This window comes from Chrysemys picta, chromosome 18 (genome assembly GCF_011386835.1).
Source record: "Chrysemys picta bellii isolate R12L10 chromosome 18, ASM1138683v2, whole genome shotgun sequence".
NCBI classification, from domain to species: Eukaryota; Metazoa; Chordata; order Testudines; family Emydidae; genus Chrysemys; species Chrysemys picta.
The window spans coordinates 13,971,622-13,992,458 of record NC_088808.1 but is presented as its reverse complement, the minus strand read 5'-3'; the positions used below and the strand labels follow the sequence as shown (position 1 = coordinate 13,992,458).

Here is a 20,837-nt window from a genome sequence, read left to right as displayed (position 1 = left end):
AAAGGCCTTCTGCTCCATTGTCGATAATGTCTGTGCTGTTTTCTTCCCCACTGATTTTGTGCAGCAGTCATAGGATACTGGCACAGCTGCTGCTAGATGCTGTTTATTTTGGGTCTTCTAGGAGTAGTCTCACATAGGAGATGCTTTGGGTAGAAACAAGCTTCAAAGCAAGGTTCAGATTTCTGGGGAAAGTGCAGTTCTAAGGTATTCAGAATCAAGTAAGTGTAACTGGCACCTTCCTCCCTTCTCCCAGGTGATACGCTACACCAGTATACATGCCAGCTCTGAATCTGGCCCCATCAGTGTAATGGAGTCTCAGCTGGTGTAACTTACATCTTGAGGGGCCTGAAGAGAAGCGTGAGGTTTGGGTGGGGAGGGGGGGAAATAGGACACAACTAGCAGAGCCAAGAATAGGCAACTTAAAGTAGCCACTACTGCTGTATGTGAACTATAGCCTCTTGGATGCCTTTTCATCCACTTAGTGACGAATTGTGCATTGCCTCTGAACTTGCTACTGTGCGTTGCAACACTCAGGGAAGTCTGAAAGTTCACTTTTTTTACATACCCTTGAGTCACAGGCTCTGTCAGATTCCCCGGCTGCCCTTCTCCCTCCTTCTGTAGCCTTGGTTGCAACAGTCATCCAGCACGTGAGATGCAAGCCACAGCAATAGGTTGTTCAACTTTCTCTGCATGCATGAATTGAAGGACTTGGTGTTAAGACTCAGTAGCTATTGTGTGGTATGGGGGCATGAGCAGTCCAGCTACCAAACTGTCAAATGGAGCAGACTGGGGGACAGATATGTTTACTTAAGGAAGTAGCACCTGAGCTAGGGTGACCAGATGTCCTGATTTTATAGGGACAGTCCTGATTTTGGGGCCTTTCTTATATAGGCTCATATTACCCCCCACCCCCTGTCCTGATTTGTCACCTTTGCTGTCTGGTCACCCTAGCTGTAAATGTGCAATGACCCTTGGAGATGATGCCTTCCCTGTGGAAGTAATGGGTGAAATCCCAAAGCTGTGGGAAGTCTAGAAGAGGCAGTGCTAAAGGAAGAGCAACAGCCATTTATCTGCAGGCTGTCTGAAGCCAGCTGTCCCCAGAAGAGGTCTGACTTTCCAGCAGGTGTGTAATCAACCTAAAAACTATAAATGGCTCCTGAGACCTCAATCAAACACAACAGCCCTCTTGGTGCAGATGCTTGGCAGGAGTTTCTAGATTGGGGAATAAGCAGAGACTGTTTTGGAAATAGAAGGTATCTGGAGCCCTTCTGGGAATGAGAGGGGGATTGAGACTCTTCATATTCAGGTTCTTAAATTTGGGATAAGAAATTCTCCTGTTGGAAGGGAGGAGTGCCTCAGCAGGGGAGTGCCAAAGATTCCCCAGTGTTCTGCTCTCTAAAAGCTCTAGTAAGTAATGAGTGTGGATATCCTAGAGCCAAATATCTGGGGAGCCCTAGTTTGCTGTTACAGTGGGTACGTCTGCACTACCCACTGGATCGGTGGGTAATGATCGATCGATCGGGGATTGATTTTTATCGCGTCTAGTGTAGACGCGATAAAATTGATCCCCGATTGCTCTGCCGTTGACTCCGGAACTCCACTGTGGTGAGAGGCGGAAGCGGAGTCGACAGGGAGCAGCAGCGGTTGACTCGCCGCTGTCCTCAGGGCCAGGTAAATTGACCTAAGATATGCTGGAAGTTGCGTATCTTAGGTTGACACCCCCACCCCTCCAGTGTAGACCTACCCGGTGACTCTGGCTAAGTTAATGTAGCCAAGACCATCTAAATGCAGATGATATGGATTCTGCTGCCACCAGCAGGAAAAATTAACTTAGTCAACATGTGGAAGGGTGAACTCCTTTGTGCTTGAGGCTGGACATGGTGTGGCAGCTCTCCTGTCTAGCACCCCCTACCAACAGTCACTCTGGCCCTGGGGTGGTCTGCCTTGTATGACTTGGCTCTCCTGCTGGTCACATTTTGTTCCCACCCCTTCCAGCATACTTCAGTTCCAAGTCCACATCAATACCCAAAGTTCCAGTCCCTTCAGCCTCTTCCTGGGGTTTACCAAGATTCCCAAGTCTTCACCCAGGATCTTCAACAGGTACCACTCAAAGAAATCCCACCTCCAGTACTTCTAGTCCCAGTCAACTCCCAGCCTTTGATCAAACCTTGTCTTGGGCTCACTATGGTGAGAACCCCATGCCTCCCACTGTCTTGGAATCTTCTGTCTCATCTCCCTATTAAACTGTCTTTCAGGCCTACTGCAGTGAGAATCACCATCTCCTGTAGCCTTTATCTCTTAGTTGCCCACGTTCCCTGCTTCTATCAGGTCCCAGGCACCTCTGCTTCCCATGCTTCCTTTCCAGGTTCCATACACTCCTTCCTCAGGGCTTCTTGCTGAGGCTCAAGCTAATGCCTGCAAAATTCTTGCTTGCTTTTACTGCAGAGCACTGCCTTCTGGCTCAGGCCCCTCTAGTCTGACTCCCAGTTTCAGGCCCTCAGGCTTCTCTCTTTAGCCTAAGAGAGGAAGCACCTAGACACCTCACCTGAGTCTCCTCCCTGGCCTGCCTTCCTTCCCATGGCCCTATTATGAAGACCCAGCTCGGCTTGATCACCAGTTATTCCTGACACCCTTCCAGGTGCCACCCAGTGCGCACTGTAATTGGGATCAGGCTCCTGTTAACCTATGGATAACTGGTGTGGGGTTTATAGTCCCCATCACACAAAGCTTTGCCAGAGAAATAATGCAAAGTTTTTGCTTCTGTTTGACTGCTTTCATTTTTGAAAATAAGAGACATGATTTAATGCAAAAATTCTCTGGCTCTCAAATACTACTTCCCATCTTCCTGTTGGCCTCTCAAAGGGGAGACAGCATGGCACCAAACTGGGAGTTGGGACTAGAACAGTCCACCCAGCTCTGCCACAGATTCCCTAGGTGGCTCTGGGCAAGTTACTTAATCTTTCTGTATCTAGCTCTCCCCCTCTGTTGTAGTGCTTGCCCACTTTCATAAAGTACTTTGAGATCTGTGGATGTAAAGAGCTGTGGAAGTGCTAGGTACTTCATTCTCAAACTCAGATAATACAAAAATCCCTGAGAAAATAGAACTGCTGTTGTGGGTGCTTAAAAGGCCAGCCACCTTGGATCACAATTCTGTCTTAACCTTGAAACTATGATTGCTACAAATGACCTCCAAGATTTCTAGACCTGAAAGACTTAACCCTAGTCTAAACAGTATTAGCCTGCCTTGGTAGGAGGCAGTGCAAGTGATCGAGATGTGCTGAAACTGTCCCCATCCCTCAGATTTTTTTTTCCACCCCAAACTCTGTTCCTGTTGCTCTTCTGCCCATGCTGATTTGGAGGGGGTGGTTTAATTGTTCCAGTGATTCAACAGATCTTGCAACACATGACAACTTCAGCAAATAGTTCTTTAAATCTAGCATGATCCAGACATAACAGGTCATTGTGTAAACAGCCCTGCTGTGGGTTTTACGTATCTCTGGCGTCTAACATTTGCACATGGCTGGTAACAGGACGCCAAAAAGGCTTTTCTGCCTGCGTTCCCACATCACGTGCCTATTCTGCTTTGCTATTTAACACTTTATTCCAGGCAGTGTACTGAAATGGTTCTAGCTGTGTCCACGTTCAGTACTTTTCCCTACTGCAGCAGAGTGGGGCTTGCTCCAAAGACTTTCAGAAGTAACCCTGGCATCCCCTGTATATCCCGGCATTCCCCTCTAGAAGGGCTGTATGGCCCCATGTAGTAGTATCCATGAAGGGGTGGGGGAATAGGGAGGATCAGGCAGGACTGTCATTGTACTCAAAAGATTGTGTCCTTAATCTCGTCATGTGGTTGTACCAGGTATTTGCAATGTTTCAATAACACTAATGGGTTCTGATAGCATAGAAAGTGAATTAGAGGGCCAGCAACAGGGGTTCATAGTTCTCAATACTCTGAAGTGGATATGTATGTAAAGCATTCAAGCTTATAAAAGGATTAAAGGTCTCAAGGGACTGCAGCATACCTTCTGTAAACAGAGGATGGTCTCTTGAGCCATTCTTTACCATCATCCAGCTGTTTTATAGGCCTTTCTAGAGCCAATAAAAACCAGTTTCCATCAGTGCATGTTAAAATCCAGCAGACCAGCCTTTTGGGGGCTGCTTTGATCAAGCTGTGATGCAACTTTGTATCAGAATAAATACAGGAGGAAAGAGCTGGGATTATTTGAGCGGTGCATTAAACCAATAGAACACTAGGCGAAATGTTTGTGCCAGACCTGTTGGCAGTGAGTGTTACCTGGCTTCCTCTCTGTCCTATAACACTTCTATAGGATCTTAAAGCACTTCATGAAGGTATTACCTATTTTATATAGGTAGCAAGAAGTGGGTAAAAAGGAAAACTGAGGCAAAGACCTGGGACTAGAATAGAGTGAGTAAGAAGTTATCAGAACTTGCTTACCTCTAGAGCAGGGATGGACAACCTGAGCCTGAGAAGGAGCCAGAATTTACCAATGTACATTGCCAAAGAGCCATAGTAATATGTCAGCAGCCCTCCATCAGTCTCTTCCTCCTCCTCCTCCTCCCCCCCCAGAGCGCCTCCCTCTCCCTCCCCCGCACCTCCCAATCAGCTGTTTTGTGGTGGGGAGGAGTGAGGGCATGGCAGACTCAGGGGAGGGGGTGGGAAGGGGTGGAGTGGGGGCAGAGCCAGGGATTGAGCAGTGAGCACCTCCCAGCACATTGGAAAGTTGGTGCCTGTAGCTCCAGCCCAGAGTTGACGCCTATACAAGGAGCCGCATATTCACTTCTGAAGAGCCTTTTGTGGCTCTGGAACCACAGGTTGGCCACCCCGCTCTAGACTTTTATATTAAAAACTGGGGCTCGTGTGTCCTGCGGGTGAGGATGGGGAGAGAATAGCTCCTCAGCTGTGCACACTTGATCTCTGATGGTGTTTCTGATTTGGGTGGGGGAACCCTAAAGACTTGAGGAATTTAAGGGTTCTGTAGTTTCAACTTACAGTCCATTGGTGCCTCTTCACTGTTTTTAATCTAGCCCTATAAAGAGATGATGGTTTTACCTCCAGCAAATATAGGGTTTAATTCCTCCCCCCTCCCCCCAAAGAGTGCTTGGCTCTTCAGACCCTTGTCTGAGTGGCACTGAGGGGCCCTACAAGCTCTGAATCCAGCCTGGGGAGAATTCCCCCTGTGCAGGCTCTGTGGTAGACAATTATTAGTCTGCCTTCTGAGAGCCCTGTTGCAAAGAGGCTTAAGTTACACCAGGGGCCTTTCCAGCTCTCCTTTCTCCTCCTCTCCCCCCCCCCCCAAGCAGTTCTGGGTCAGGAGGGTGAAAAGATGGCTTGGCTGTGATAACTTCAGCCCCGCCCTCACTCTAGGCTGAGAGTTCTCCCCAGGACCCTGGCCTGAAGGTTTTATTAGCTGTTCAGAATTATGTACGGGCAAAGGAGCTGGGGTGGGAGGCTACACTGAAGCAGCATGTGGAATATGGCAAGTGACTTCCCTGGTCATAAAATTAGACATTAAACAACTATTCCTTGCAGTAGAACCTCAGTAAGAATGTTCCCATGTCTGGGAAGGTTGGCTGGTAAACTCTGGGAATGACTCTTTCAACTTTCTCCCCATGCTGAAAACTAAGTGCTTAATTCTGCTTAGGTACTCAGTATTGTCAGTGAGAGTTGGGGGAAGCCTGCAGAAGTGGGCCCTAAATTTGGAGGGCATTAATAATTCTACATAAAGTTTGTGCCACAGATGTCACATTCCTATCTAGAGCTTGAAATGTGAACTGTGAAACAGTCTGATTAGACTCTAGCCTCCAATTAATTTGGATTTTAATAACTAACTCCCTAAAGGGAGGTAGGCTAGCCCTGAGTGCAGGTCAGACGAGGTTTATTTTTAGCTCTTCCACCAGTCACTCAGCAATGGTAATGCTCTCTATCTTGCTGCCCATGCTGAAGGTACACAATACTTGCCCTCACCTGTAAGGTTCTTGGAGATCTACAGACAAAAAAGCATTAGAATTTGAAATGAGAGGATTTTACTGGACTCATTCGCTGAACATTCCTTTGAGAGGAATGTCTAACCTGCTAGACGTGGCAGGTTTCACAAAACCTCTTCAAATGGCTTAGCAACCTGGCTTCAGTGGAGCAGATCTTCTAATGTCTTTCCTACCCCCTCTCCCCTGCTTCTGCAGTTCACCGAGGAGAAGCTGGGCCAGGCTGAGAAGACTGAACTAGATGCCCATTTTGAAAACCTTCTGGCCAAGGCAGACTGCACCAAGAACTGGACTGAGAAGATCTTGCATCAGACTGAGGTCTTGCTGCAGCCAAACCCTAGTAAGCACTGATTCTGTGGCAAGCATTTGCAGTGCTGGTGCTCTAACTGTGGCACACCAGCAATGGAGTTGATAGAAATACCCCACAGCCAGTGAACTCTGCTGAATCAGATCTACAGGGGGAAATCTGAGGGTGGTGCTTGCAAAGACACAACCATCATACCCAGGGATGGGCAGAAAGATGGAATGTGTCAGTATCTGGCTGGCATTCAGTAGCCTTGACCTGCCCTGTGGATTCTGGAGAAGGCAGGAAATGAGAAAACTGACCCCCTCTTTTTCTCCCTGCACTGACACCTCTGTCTAAAGCACGGTGGCCTCCTATACTGGCTATTGTCACGTGAGGGCTCTGTGGGTGGGAGCATCTCCCTCTCTACTCTCCCTACTTGTGTTTGTAACAGCCTGGGGCACTCTCGTTCCAGGTGTCAGAGTGGAAGAATTCCTCTACGAGAAGCTAGACCGGAAGGTGCCATCTCGTGTCACCAATGGGGAGCTGCTGGCCCAGTACATGGTAGAGGCAGCCAACGACTTTGGGCCAGGGACTCCATATGGTGAGTTATGGGGCACTGGCAAGTGGGCAACAGCTTATGTGGTTGGTTCAGTCCTTACAAATCTACTGGAGTTCCTAAAATTATTCTCTCCTCCCCAACCAGCCCAAAGATGAGACCTGATGCCTCCTAGTTTCCAATGCCCGTTAACACTGGCAGGCTTCTGGGGAAAGCTTATGGTGTTCACTGTGTACCATCTAATACACTTGTGCAAGCAAGAACCAAACTGGAATGTTGTCCCGCTGACAGGTTCTCTGTGAAATCTCAAATGGAAGAGTTTTGGATGCTACTAAGTTGGAACATATGCACTGTGGATAAGCTGGGTTTGCTGTAGCACTTTACGTGGTGATACAGTTGTGCGCAGCTGCTTTTATTTCTAGATTGGGAGGGGGAAGCTCTTATCCACAGAAGCTCTTGCTTCGGCTTCAGTCTTTCTATCCTCCACCTAAACACAGCTGGGTTCAAGTTTCTACATCCTAGGTGCCACAGCAGCGGTATTGGGTGAGATCAGCTGCTAATGTGCTAGTGCCTTTATAGGCAATAAGAAATGAGTGGCACAACCTCAGGAAAAGCCCAATGGTTCTAGAAATTGGAGCGCTTTCCAGAGTGAATACCTTGTAACTAAAAGCATGTTCCAGCAGCTTTGCCATGCTTATTACGCAGGGCCAAAGGTATCTGAAGGGCTGTGATATGCAAGTGAATCTGTTTGCAACATTCCCTTCCCTAATATTGTCATGTGACCTAAAGGGTTGATTCCCTTATCCATAGTATTAACAACTTCATTGCCAATCTGACTCTGTTGGGCGATTACCAGACGTCTGAATTGAAGAGAGGACCAGTAACTGGTTCAAGCCATGTCTCAGTTCTCCTTGGCTCCACTGAACTGTAACTTTCCTTCAGCCTTTGCTCTTCTCTTCACCTCCATGTAGTTATCTGGTCATCAGTTGCTTTCTTATTGCCAGGGGCTTGGGAGCCAATTAATAGATGGGGCAAACACAGACAAATTGGCACAAGTTCCCCTCCGTAAGGCTTAATGCTGGGAGCAAAGTCGAAGTAAATCTGCTCTCCTCTCTGGAGTAGAGATTGTGGCTCCCTGGAGCAGATTACAGGTGGTGTCTAAAGACCATCTTTAAGGATGGCATTTAAAGCTGCAGTGAGTCCTACTCGCAATCCATTCTGATAGCTCAAATTTTATTAGTCTCTCTCCCTCCAACCTACACCCCCACCTCTTCACCTTCTAACTTGTGCTTTCAGTAATGTCGTCTCCTTAGTGCTGGGTTTAGACACTCCCAACATCCCCCCCCCATATTTTTAGTAAAAAAAGAGGCAAGCAGGCAACTGTGGGGCGCTGCCTTCCACATAACTGGAATAGCTCAACTGAGTATCATGGACCTTATATTGCTAATTGAGTCTCTTTTAGCATAAGCCTGTCCTTTTGGAGCAGGAAGATCTAATTTCAAGCTCTGCCTCAAACTTCTTTCAGAGAGGAGAATGGCTGGGAACCAGTGAGTTTCCCCATATTACCTTTTTTTTTTTAAGCTAAATGGTTACCTGATAGGGTGGAGAGGGAGTGTGGAGACTTACCAGGGTAGCTACTGGAGCTGGTAGCTCTAGCAAGGCATGACCTGTGTTTGAGCAGTGAGTAGTTGGACAAAATGGCTGCAGATATCAGTACTAGACTTCTGGCTTTAGAGCTGTCCCGATCAACTTGGCACAGTCTGAGTGTGGCCACCTCACATGATTCCAGGAGCAGAGGCTTTACAGAATGTTCATTTTCACACTTACAATTGAAAACCTCTTCACAACCATGAGGGCTAGAAAGCTTGAAACTGTAAACCCTAAAGGCTCAAACTCTGAAGGGAACCATGCACTGTTCTTTTAAAATCTTTTTTTTTGGGGGGGAGGGGGGTTCTGACTCAGACTCAGCATGTTTGTCATTTGCTATCCTGTAGCCTTAGTCAGAAGTCCTGACAGGTTAATGTAAACACACAATAACGTATCTCTCTGCCTCTCAAAGCCAACCGAGAACCCTAAGCCTGCTGGAGGGACCCAACTGCTTCTTAGGTGGCAGACTCTGAAATCAAACACCTGACTTTCCCTTCTAACTTTCAGCTTTGTCACAGCTCTCAGTGAGCTCTGGGTTTTATTGCCCTCTAAATCAATAGCTTGCTCCATAGCACATCCTGTTGCAGCCAGAGCCATTGTAATTGTACCCATAGCTAGCCAGCATTGCCCTGATCAGACCCCAATCAGCTTGTTTTATCTGCTCTGGTGCCTCTTAATTTGATGATGCTGTTTTTGTGCATCCCTGAAATACGCCCAGGGCTGTAATAATCTGTCCCATAACACCCTCACTAAAGCTTGTGGGCTGCATCACATGCTCCTGGGCAGGCCTGATACTAAAGTCTGCAGTGGAGTAAGTGCATCAGCAGGCAGATAACATCAAAGCTGCAGCAAGAGCCAGTGGGTAGAGAGAGGCTTCAAACAAAGGGTGGACTGTTAGCATAGCACTGACTGAACGTCCTGCCCCCTCCTTGGCTAGGATTGGCTTGGCTGTCAGCAAGCAGTGAGCCATAACCACCTGGTCTAGGTGCCTGCTAGCACAGCTGATCCACAATGCACACACCTGAACAATGTACTGTGTGAGAGCATCCTAACCTAAATGTGCTGGGTGACTAGGATAAGGCTAAGGCATAGTGTTAACCCCATGCCTGCTGAAGCTAATGCCTCTCCCATCTGGGCTCTGGCAACTTGCAGGGAAGACCCTATTCAAAGTTGGAGAGACCCAAAAGCGCCTGGGGGGAGCCGAACGTGATTTCATGCACTCTGCCTCCATCAACTTCCTGAATCCTCTGCGCAACTTCCTGGAAGGGGACTGGCGAACTATTACTGTGAGTAGGAGAGGAAGGGGTGAACTGACTAATGAGATCCGCGGGGGGGGGAAAGGGGGAGAGAACCAGTGTCCGCCCACCTGTGACTTGCTACCTTTGTTCTTCTTGCCTTTCAGGAAACTGGGGAGAGGTGAAAACAAGGCTAGAGGAATCCCTCCAACCCTGTCAGGGCAGGGGGGAATAAGCTACAAACTCTGGAGTTCTAATCCCAGTTCTCCCATTGGCTTCCCTCATTTGTGTGGGGAGGGAGGAATGGGGCTACTTGTCTCTCCCTCGCAGGGGTGATAGGACAATAAATTAACCCTTTATAGCCAGATTGGCCAGACCAGAAGCTTCTTCTCACTCTCTAGAAGGTCGGCCCTTTATCCTTATCCAGCACTCCTGCCAATGGTGCCAGTGCATCTGCTGTTACCCCCTTCCCTGCCACCAAACAAATCGGCTTGATTCCCAGGTGGCTTCTCTCTCACATTGGCAGGAAAGATTTCTAAGCACCTGGTTTTTATTTGTCCCCCTTCTCCTTTTCTAGAAAGAAAGGAGGATCCTGGAGAACCGCCGTCTGGATCTGGATGCCTGCAAGGCCAGATTGAAGAAAGCCAAGGCTGCTGAGGCGAAAGCATCGGTAATTTCTCCCATAATTCCTTTCCTCCTTTCTGCACACCAGGGCTTGGCTCGCATGTGAGAGGGAGTGCCAAGTGCTCTCGTGACCCAGAGTCGTCTATACTGCCTGCGTTGCTGTCGGTGCTGCATCTGGTAGGGGTATGGGTGACTTCTCCACAAGGGAACAACTCACATGGTGAGAGGCACTGGCTTGGTGCCTGTTGTCTGCAGGGGAGACATGCTTGTTCATGGGCACAGCCTTGCTGGGGAGCTTTGGAAGTGGTGTGAGTCTAACCTGGTCCTTGAGAAACCCTGCTTTCTGATTAGCTGACACAGGTTCCCAGCTGTTCTGAGGGGTTGCAGCTAAGCACCCTGGTCTAATCTTGGTGAAGCTTGTGCCAGTCACCAGAGACGCTGTCCTGTCAGAAGGCTTGTAAAACTCCAGTCAGAAAATAGGGACTCCAAGCTGAATCTGGGGCTTCTCCCCTAGAAAATCAACTGAAAGGACTAGGGAGGTGGGGATAACTACATTTCACTGGGAGCCTGCAGGACTCCTGGAATCTCAAATGAGGGCTCAAAACTAAGTGTTTCACCTGCAAGTTCCAGCCTGCCCTGGGCTCTGCCAATAAGGATCATGCAGTCAAAGTCAGAAAAGTGACTCTACTGGAGCCTCTTGATAGCTGCTCCCTTGGCTTCCCAAGTCATGTCTGCTTAGCTTGCTGATGAGACTGCTGGCAGTCTGTCTTGGCACTGCCAATCTAGCTGCAAAAAAATGCAAGCTGGCTGCTCCATTCTGGTTTGGAAATTAGCTGGTAAATTTTCTCAGTTCAAGACTCTCTAGCTACAGAAACAGGGCGGGGGTTGACAAATGCCACTCAAATTCCAGGTCCAGTCACTGGAGCGGAGGGAGCCTTGTTCTGACTCTCAGAATCGGGAGACAGAATTATGGAAGCAATTGGAGAGAATCTCCAACAGTTGTTCTTCTGACCAGATGCCTGTGCCTGCACCTGAGTCACACGATGGCTAAAACACCAGGGTGCTGGCTACACTAATGCTGCTCACTACTGCTTGGGCTGCTCTAGCACCATTGGGGAAATAGGAAGGAAAAGCTAGTGCAGATGCAGCTGTGAAGGTGGGCTCCTCAGAATATCCTGCTCAACAGGACTGCAGTAGAGCCAAAGTAAAAGTGGACATATGGATATGCCCCACACACAACTTCAAGCCTTCAGTCTTGCAGTGAGGCTACAGGCTCTACCCAGTGAACTAATGGCCACAGTCAGAACAAGCTGGAATCCTTGTCACTGAGTCGGGCTCTTTCCTGCTACAAAATACCAGGACCGGTGTCCTGGCCTGACCCGTCCTGCCAGCCATCATGCGGCTAGGTTTCGTTTGGCTTCTCCATGTGTCCCAGATGACTTATGTCCCAGGGACTCTTCCTTCCTTCCCTCTTTCCACATTGGTTCCTGTTGTGTGGCTGCCTCTGAGAAGCATAGGTAGCTATGGTAACATCAAAGGCCTTCAGTCAACAGGTCTGTCCCAGTTCTAACACCTGCAAACACACATGCTCTGTATCCCCTGGGTAAGCTGGTTTTGAACACAACCTCAGGATAAGCCAGCTCCCCCCTTGCTCTGCTGATTGTCTAGTGGAGCCTGTGGTTCCACCCAACATGGAATAGCTGAGGTTGCATGAAAACTTGCCCTCCATATCCCCACTTCCATTTAAGGTGACTCTTGTTGTTCCCCAGATATACAACTTTCAGAAACACCAATTTCCCCATGTGTAGACATGCAGGGGGTGGGGTGGGGGCGTGATCTTGGTTTCAAGGCAGTAAATGGTGAATACTGGTCTGGGTCCAAATTCAGATAGGAGCGTGGTGGAAAGTCTGTGCCACTTCCCCATCCTCCTACCCACACCCCGTCCAGCTCATGATGTCCCTTGCTATTCTGGAAATGGTACATGATTACTACAGTCAGAAAATGCTAACCCCTTCCCTTTTCCTGCTTCACTCTCTTGGAGCAGAGTTAGACTTTCCTTCCTCTCCTCTTCAGTTGCATAGGCAGCCCAAGTTCTGGACAATGACTCGGTAGCTCAGTGCCCTAAAAGGCTTTGTCCAGGGCTCTGCTGGTGTGTAGCAGTAATCCAACCTCTGGTAGGGGTACCTTTGGTCAGGCATCTGGCCCTTAAGTGCTACAGCTACAACAAACCATGTGACAGGAGATCATAAAACTTGTTGCTGGGGTATTGAGCTTGATTCCTAAGTACCCTCAACAACCCTAGAAATGCAGATGCCCATGCATAACCCTGCTTCCTGGAAACATAACTAGTCCTCTAATGTAGATGAGCAATCCTGACCCAGATGGCCACCTTGGATACCAGCATAGTTAAGAATCCTCTTATCCAGCCCAGTTTATGGAGACTGATTACCTGGACTCAGCTATGGGGAGGGTTCTGTGCTTTCTTATTGTGGCTGTCACTATTGTGCGCAAGGCCCTCGTAGCAGGTGGGCAGAACGTGCCAAAATGGGACATGTCGGCTCTGGATTCTAGTCAGGTTTTAAATGTATATTAACTAGCAATTGGTTCTAGTACAATCCATGTTGGTTAACGTGTTTAACACCTGACCTGAAGATGGCTGTCAGAAACGACCCCCTCCATTAGTGTCCTACCTTTCCTGGGTAACTCCTCTCCCTTCAAACTTTGTGCTCATGTCCCCCTCCGAATAGCACAGATCTTGTGCCTTTCCACTCCTTATTCCCTTTGGCTTTTGTTTCTCTTGGGGCTGAACCTCAGAAGCTGGTATCCCCAAAATTAGTGAGTTGCTGTTCTGTCTCGTGGGTTGGCTTGTGTCCCCTCTAACCTTCGTGGGGTTCTTGCTTTGTCTTTGACGTTGATGGTGTTTTTGTTCACTAACCTTTTTTGTTTTGTTTTTTTCTGTAACTTTGCTCAGTGTGAGGGAGATGTGAGTATTGACTGTGTTAATAGTGCTGTGACTTCTTTCCTTAGTGCCTCTCATTGTCCCTCTCCCATTTAAAAAATGTCAGGCAGCAACCCCAGAGCACATTCTACATGCAGTCTGGGCTTGTGGCTGCCTGACACAAGGGTGTCCAAAAACACAATGGAAACCTCCTGGTTGCCTGCATCCCCTCTCCAGGAGTGTGCAATCAGTTTCCATTAAAGCCTCTTGCAAGCAGTGCTCAAAGGAGGCTGGATCCCATGTACAAACATGACTGACTCTCTTACCTCTGGCTCCATGTTGGGTGTGGGGTTGGAGAACAAGTCTCCCTCCTTGAGGAAAGAAGGATGTGAAAGTTAGACAATGATGGGCAGTGGTTGAACTTGGTCTGCAGTGCTGTACTGTCCCTTCTTAAGCTCCAGGGCTCTGCCCTCTTTTTCCCCACTACATTGAGACTTGGGTGCAGGGGGAGAGAAGGTGTATTCATCCAGTCTTAATGTTCCCTTTTGATCACTGCTTGCAAATGAAACATGCCAGTGTGCAGAGGCGTGATAGCTGCTTGCCTCCTCCATACCATGTGCTACAAGACCAATTCTGGGAGTCCAAGGAAGCCATCCTGGAGACAAAGATGGCCATGGATGGGGAGAGATCTTTTCAACTTAGCTTTTTACCCAGAAAACTGAGGCATACGAATCTTGGTCTTCTGGAGTGCTCCTCCTACCTTCCACATCTGGCCAGTGGGAGTGTGGATTTGGTCAGCTGGGCCCTACTCAGGATCATCTCATCAGCTAATGCATTTATTGGTGTTTTTTTGTTTTGTTTTGTTTTTTGTTTCCCCCCCCCCCTTCAGTTTAGGTTATTCTCCTCTCACACTCATAAAACCCATGAGGTAAAGTCTCTTATTGATGAGAGGCTGGCTGCATCCTCTTGTGTATGGAATTGGGCCTGTGCATCTGCTCAGTGGCGCTGCTAATTGGAGCAAATTGGGCCAATTCGTTTAAGTCGAGCTGGGTGTGCTGTAAAAAGATTAGCATGGGTGAGATGTACTCAGCCTAGAGGATTATAGACATCTGGCTGGGGTTAGAAATGCTGGATCATATGACTGTTGCACACCAGCTCGCTGCATGATCAAAACTTGCCTGGCCATATTCTGATCTGTTATGCTTGTGCAAATCAGAAATTGAGGGGCTTACATTGGAGTAACTGATCTCAAACTCAATCGATTTGAGCCAACTGCCCTTGTTAAACTGAAGGCCATAGCATAGTCTTGGATACATTGTGCCTTCCACCCCAATCCAAACTACAGCGTCTCTCTCTATATATATAATGCTGAAGTGGCTAATGAGAACATGGTATCTATGGCATGGGAGGGGATGAATCTCACTTCACCCCATCATAAAATGGTCTTCTCTTGGCCATGTTCCACATTCCCATAAGGGAAGAATCTGCAGTTTACCCTTCCTGTCCTACTGCCTCAGTAGCAGGGGTCCAGCTATGGCCAAAGATGGCTTGGTTATTCTCCTCCCCCACTTCCATGAAGTACAGGTAGAGAGTCTGCAAATGCTACTGAATAGAGTCCTCTGCTAGCAAGGCGATGGGTTAGATATGCTCCTGTGCACAATGAAGGTGGGATTCTTAAGAGGTTTTGATGTGGTGGTGACTTGTATCACCCTCCTTTTCACTAAAAGCATGGGTCTCAAGGTGCCAATACCTGAGATGTGAGAACAATGAAGAGAAGTTTGGTGCCTCTGGCAGAAATAGACCCTGGAGGGAATGGAGCTGGTAGATGAGGCCATGTCTCCACATGGTGCGTGCTAACAGCATCTTGGGTAGAGTAAGTGCACTTCCTCATGAACATAATGCAGGATGCTAGAGCAAACTCTGCCCAGTTATGAGTTTCCTCATACCCCCATTCTGTGGCTGAATTAGCTGCATATTCATCCTTTGTAACCTGTGAGATCCATAGGTTGCAGGTAAGAAGGAACCTCGGAGTCAGTACAAGAGATGCTAAGGCCCGGTCTGCACTGGGCTTGGAAATGTGTTTTGAGTCTTTGCTCTGGGTCCAGCTAAGACCATTTAAAATCCTTCCACATAAGTCAACCAGACCAGGGTTACAAATGGCCTTTGTGTCTAGGGCTAGGCTCAAACCACTTCAGAATGTTTCACTCAGACTCTGGTTTGACTTGTTGGTGTAAATGGATCTGCAACTGCTCACCTAGTTGACAGATGAGCCTAGTGTATGCAAGGCCCTCGGTTCAGCTGGAAGTTTTCATGATCTCTTCCTTGCAGCACACCATACTTGTCAGGCTACCTCGCCCCCCAGCCCTCTAGGAGACCAAGTGTGTCTGCCACTATTCTAGGAGCTAATGTTGGGGGCACTGCCAGCCCTTTTCTCCATTCATTGGGAGGACTGATTTCCATTGACTCTTCTGCATGACTTGTACATGAAACTCTATTCCCCCCTCCCTAGGCTGTGCCTGACTTTCAGGAGACTAGACCTCGTAATTACATTCTCTCCGCCAGTGCATCAGCGGTAAGATCACCTCATCTTCTAGACATCTACGTTCTAACCTCTGTGTCTCAACCTGATTTCAACTCAGACCCAGCATTATGCTGTTTTCAACATTTTAATGTGAAATGGGCTGCCCAGGATTCCTTCCTTCCCTCATACCTGACTGTTGCCCTTAGGTGGGAGCAGAGATGTGCTGCAGATAAACCTTGATGGCTAAGGCAGAGTGTTGTGGGTAGAGTTGGTGTTAGTGATTGGCAGCTGAGTATTTACTGGCCCTCTTTGTCCTTTCCCAACCCAAACCAGGAATCCTCTGCCAGTGTTTTGGTGGTTCTTGCAGGAACTGGAGAGAGGGAGGAATATAGTCCTTTGTGAGCTGGCTTCCTCCCTCCCCCCACGGACTATTCTATCCATGTGGGGCTAATGCAGGGTTGCTGCCCTGGTGGAGAACAGTGTATGTGGCTCCCTGATCAGAGCAGGACTGCCACCAGCATACTGAAGTTCAGGAGGCTTCTAGTTTAAATTGATCAAGCAAAGGGTAATCCTACAATCCCACTCCAAATGCTTGGTCGCTACCTGTGGCATGAGCGATGTCAGGCCAACAGTACAAGGCCTTTGTCTTTGTTAGAAGTGGAAGAGAGATGGCCTCAAAAATCTCCTACTGATCTGGTTTCCCCCACATCAAGAGTCCCTGGCTGGTGGGAGATCTTAGTGGCTAGATGACAACGTTGAGTTGTGCTGGGGGTGGATGAGTTGCCCACTGCCTCTCTAGCATGTTGCGTCAAGTGTGGCTGAACCGTCAGTGTCCAGCGCTTTGCTCGAGGCTCCCCATTGCACGATATCCAATCTCTTGTTAAAATGTTGAAAACTTGGTGACTGTCTCGCTTTCTGAACCACTTGTGAAACAACACTGATGCCCCTGTCAGGCTGTGTGACCTGGGACTGGGAGGCTGGAAGATGGGTTGTGTAGGCACCAAATGGGGAAGCCCAATGCATAAGCAAACCACAGCCACATGGGAGTGACTTTTTTAGCTGCAGTTAATTCAGCATATCTAATATGCAACACCCAAACTGGGGAGAAGTGCCTGGGCTGGAACATCAGTGTTGGTTCCACAGGGAATCTGCCCTGACCCTTTTAGATCATGATGCTGGTGCAACATTGTTTTCAATAGGCCAAATTATTCAGTAATTGTCCCGCTAAAAATCTGGAGGAGACTGAGCAAGCAATTGCTGCAGATCTCTCCTTTCTCCTCTAGAGTGGCACTTCCAATCCATTCACAGCTCTGGTTCCCTTGGTGAAGGGTGAGAGACTTTTAATGGCAATGGAGGTATTGCGATAACTAGTTTGGGTACTGGAGAGCAGAGGGGGAAAACAGGACTAGCTCCTTATCAAATACCTAAATGCTAATAAGTCCAAAATACTGGAGCATGCCCTGCATTTCTGCAGATCAGAGACTTGAGAAGCCAGACTCTGGATAGGTTGTGACTTCCAGTCTCTTATGGATTTCCATGTCTTGCAGCCGCAGACTAGAAGACTGTAACTGCAGATTGGGCTTGCAATACCTAATCATGGCATTGGCCCATAGAATTCTTCCCCACCTCAAAGCTCAGGTCAAACTCCTCTCTGGTGTAACTCCATTGACTTACCCACAACATGCTCAGCACTGCACAGATCTAGCTCTGCAATGAGCAGTTCAATCCCTTTAAAAGGCCGACTCTGAGACTATAGGGTGCCCTGGGAATTGAGGAAGTAATAGGAGGCTGGATTTGACATAGTACAGAATTTACAACCAAGCCGCCGCCGCCTCCTACATGATTTTTCTTTAGTATTTACCCATTAATAATGGAATTGCACATGGGCCTTGCCCATAACCACTCCTAGCCCAGTGAGTGAGTTGGTTGGCAAGTGTCTCTATTCCATGAAGTGCTTGTAGCAGCGATAGGGCTCTGGCTGCTTGTTCTGCGTGTGTTCGCAAGTGCTTGTGGCATTTTCTTCTGCAACTAGTAGCCTCAGTTGGCAGCAACAAGAAGGTGGATGGAGAGGAAGTGCCACCTTGGCCTCTCTCTCTGCACTGAGCAGGGATACTGGTGGTACCTCTAGGAAGGCTTAGTCCACCCTGGAGAGATGCTAATGGAGCTTCCCTGCCCAGTGCAGACAGGGCCACCTTAGTAACTGTGGAGGTTTCTCTTGCCAGCTTGGAATCCCAGCATCCATCCCAAAGGGCCTGGCATCCCAGTGGGGCGGGAACTCTTCACGCTGTTGCTCTGCTTCTCTTCTAGGCCGAACTCCCATGTGCCTCTGCTGTTTGTGACCTGATGTTAACCCTTTCACTCCTGCAGTTGTAGCTGCTAATCTTGCTTTTGTTTCTCCCTCCTCCTCTCTGGAGGGAGGGATTGTTGTCTCCAGAAGGTAACAGGCTTGGTTTTTGTGCGTGAGTGAGTGAGCAAACGAGTCAGCATGTTCCCAGCTTCTCATGACTCTAAACTGCAGACACTCTGGGCAAGCCAGATGCAACTTGGACAGAGCTGGACTCGCACTTCAAAAGTCTGTCTCTGTGTGTGGGAGAGAAGAGGTGTACAATGGTCCTGGATGACCTCCTCCTATCTGATCCTCCAGAAAAAAGGGATGTGCCTAGGGAAAATTCTTGTTAACTCATAGGCCACCCTGCCCCTAGTCTCTCAGCTGTGTCCTGAGCAGAAGTGTAGGAGCTAAGGAGCAGCCCCCCTCCCTTGCTCTGTTGTCAGACTGCAGAATAATCTGCACTCAGATGGATCAGGTCTCCCTTCTTGGACGATGCTGGTTTGGCCACTCTCGCCATGCTCTGTACTCCTAGGACAGGCTCTAAGGAAAACCTATTGCATAGCCCTAAAGAGGGTTCCTCAGGCTCTAGCTAGGCTTCTGAGAACGTCAGTTGGAGTTTTCTGCTGAAACAGCTGAGCTGTCTCTCTCCGTGTGGGAGGGAGTAGGGAGGTAAGGTAGCACTGCATTCAGCCTTTCCCAGTCTCATCAGCCCTGTGCCACTCATTGCCCATGATGGTGTTGGGGGGGATCTGGTGCCTTGCTGAGGTGTTTTAATGCATGACTACCTACAGCCACATGGCCAGCTAGCCAGCCACACACCTGCTTGGAACTCTTATGCTCTAGAGAAGTGCAGGGTACTAATTGGATAACTTCACAAGTGCAGCCAGTGGGGCTCCCGAAAACCTTGAGCAAATGGCAGAGATTCTATCTGGTAAAGGGCAGTGGTACGCTTTGAGAGCATATGGGGGGTGGGAAGGGCTGACCTCTTCAAATAAGAGCAGCATGAATCTGAGAGGTCTATCACTGCCTCTGCTGAGCAAGTAGCTGTTTCTATCTGGACAGACCTCAGAGAATGAGCCTATTAACCCATGAATACCTGCTTAGAATAACACTTCCACAGGGTTAGAGATGGAGATCCTACTACCTAATGGGAAGGGAGGGTTTGTGCTTGTGGAAACATGAGGCAGATGATGTGCATGTTGCTCCACAAGGCTAAACAGATGTCATAGGCCCTGTACTGATGTATATGTGCTAGAGTGGGATTTCCATCTACTGCCTTTTGATAGAAGCCTTTTGAAGAGCATTTACTCATCTTCCCTGTGTTGCTTTAACTGCCTGTAGGAAGTCCATGCATGGACTCTTGCCCTGCCCCCACTGTCTTCTGGGGTTGGGATGAGAGCATATGGCTTATATTGGAATTGGGCTTGATTTATTTTTTTTCCAGGTGTGGGGTGTTAAGGTCTTTGTGGGCCCAGCTTAGTAGCTGAGTGTACAAAGGTTTCAAAGACCATATTAGACAAGTAGCAAGAGTCTCCAGTGCAGTCCTGGGGGAAGCTCTCCAGGGCTGGTTTAGGCAGCACAAAACTGGATTAAAGATGAACTCTGGTGACTAGTGCACTAAATACATAGCTAGACAGGGTTAGACCGGAGGGAGAGCCCAATACTTAAAGCAATGGACAAACCTGTGTGCTGAGACTAGAGCCCTAGAACAGGGCACTGGAGCCCCATGGAGCTGTCAGATTTCTGGAGTGTCTCAGTCACTGTCCACAAACAGCTCTGGCTTTGAATGCAGCGTGTTGTGGTGAGATGGCTAGTTTGTGTGTACCACTGCCTTCTGCTGGATAGATTCAAAACTGCTATCTTTTTGTCATAGGCCCTCTACTGCTGGAGATGCCACTCTAGCCCAAGCCCTTTTGTAAAAGGGTCTTCGCTCCTGCATCAGGAGGATATGGGCCTTTCTGGCCAGGAAATTCTAAGCAGTGACATCATGCAGTGTAGCTACAAAAGTAACTTACAAATTCCTCTACATCAGGGTAACACTATGGGTGGTCAAGCTTAAGCCAGTGCCAGGAGGAGTGTGCTGCATCTAACAGGGCCAGAGGTCACTCTGCAGTGCCTGGCTACCAATTTCTCCCCTCATTAGGGCCCCTGAACTCAGTCCATGGGTAACTACAACATTTCCCTCCTGGGGTCCCATTTTTTTGAGTCCTTTCATGCTGGTCTTCCATGCCCCAGTTCAGTCGCTCTCCTGGGTCAGGAGTCCCCAGAGATGGGTCCCAGTTCAGTACCTGAGGCTTTACCAGGCTGGAGCTCAGCCCTCTGGCTTCTAGGCCACTAAATCCTTCTCCCAGTTTGCTGCAGTTCTTGTCTCGGCTCCTTTGGTATCTCCTCTCCTCCCCCCCCCTCCCCGTTAGTCAATAGTAATTATGTGTGTGTGGCTGTGCTAGAGGGGAAACTCCTGACCATGGGAAAGACAAGGCCAAGGACCCTCTGGGGTGGATCAATATGTTTTTCTGCCTGTTCTCGTCCCTCTCCTGTTGCTATGTTTTTGTTTTGTGTTGACTGTTATGTTTCATACCTCCAAGCCAGATCCCAGAGAGCAGCTGACTGTGCCGCCCTACCCCGGGAGTTAGTGGGGAGGATGGGAGATGACTCCTTCTAGGAGCAGACGAGCCTTTTCCTCTGACAGAGGCCAAGC

The 20,837-nt window shown here is 48.6% G+C and overlaps 1 protein-coding gene across 8 annotated transcripts in view; it reads left to right on the top strand.

The window, feature by feature from the left end:
* SH3GLB2 (SH3 domain containing GRB2 like, endophilin B2) overlaps positions 1-20,837 on the top strand; it is a 41,152-nt gene that overhangs the window by 8,206 nt on the left and 12,109 nt on the right. For 4 of the 8 annotated variants that reach the window (XM_065572336.1, XM_008169207.4, XM_008169206.4 and 1 more), the window contains exons 2-6: positions 6,202-6,343; positions 6,762-6,890; positions 9,645-9,778; positions 10,305-10,397; positions 15,799-15,861. In XM_065572336.1, coding sequence (XP_065428408.1) covers positions 6,202-6,343; positions 6,762-6,890; positions 9,645-9,778; positions 10,305-10,397; positions 15,799-15,861 — 561 coding nt within the window. The remainder of the gene's footprint in view (positions 1-6,201; positions 6,344-6,761; positions 6,891-9,644; positions 9,779-10,304; positions 10,398-15,798; positions 15,862-20,837) is intronic. The other 4 variants (XM_008169211.4, XM_065572337.1, XM_008169209.4 and 1 more) reach the window with 1 other exon arrangement.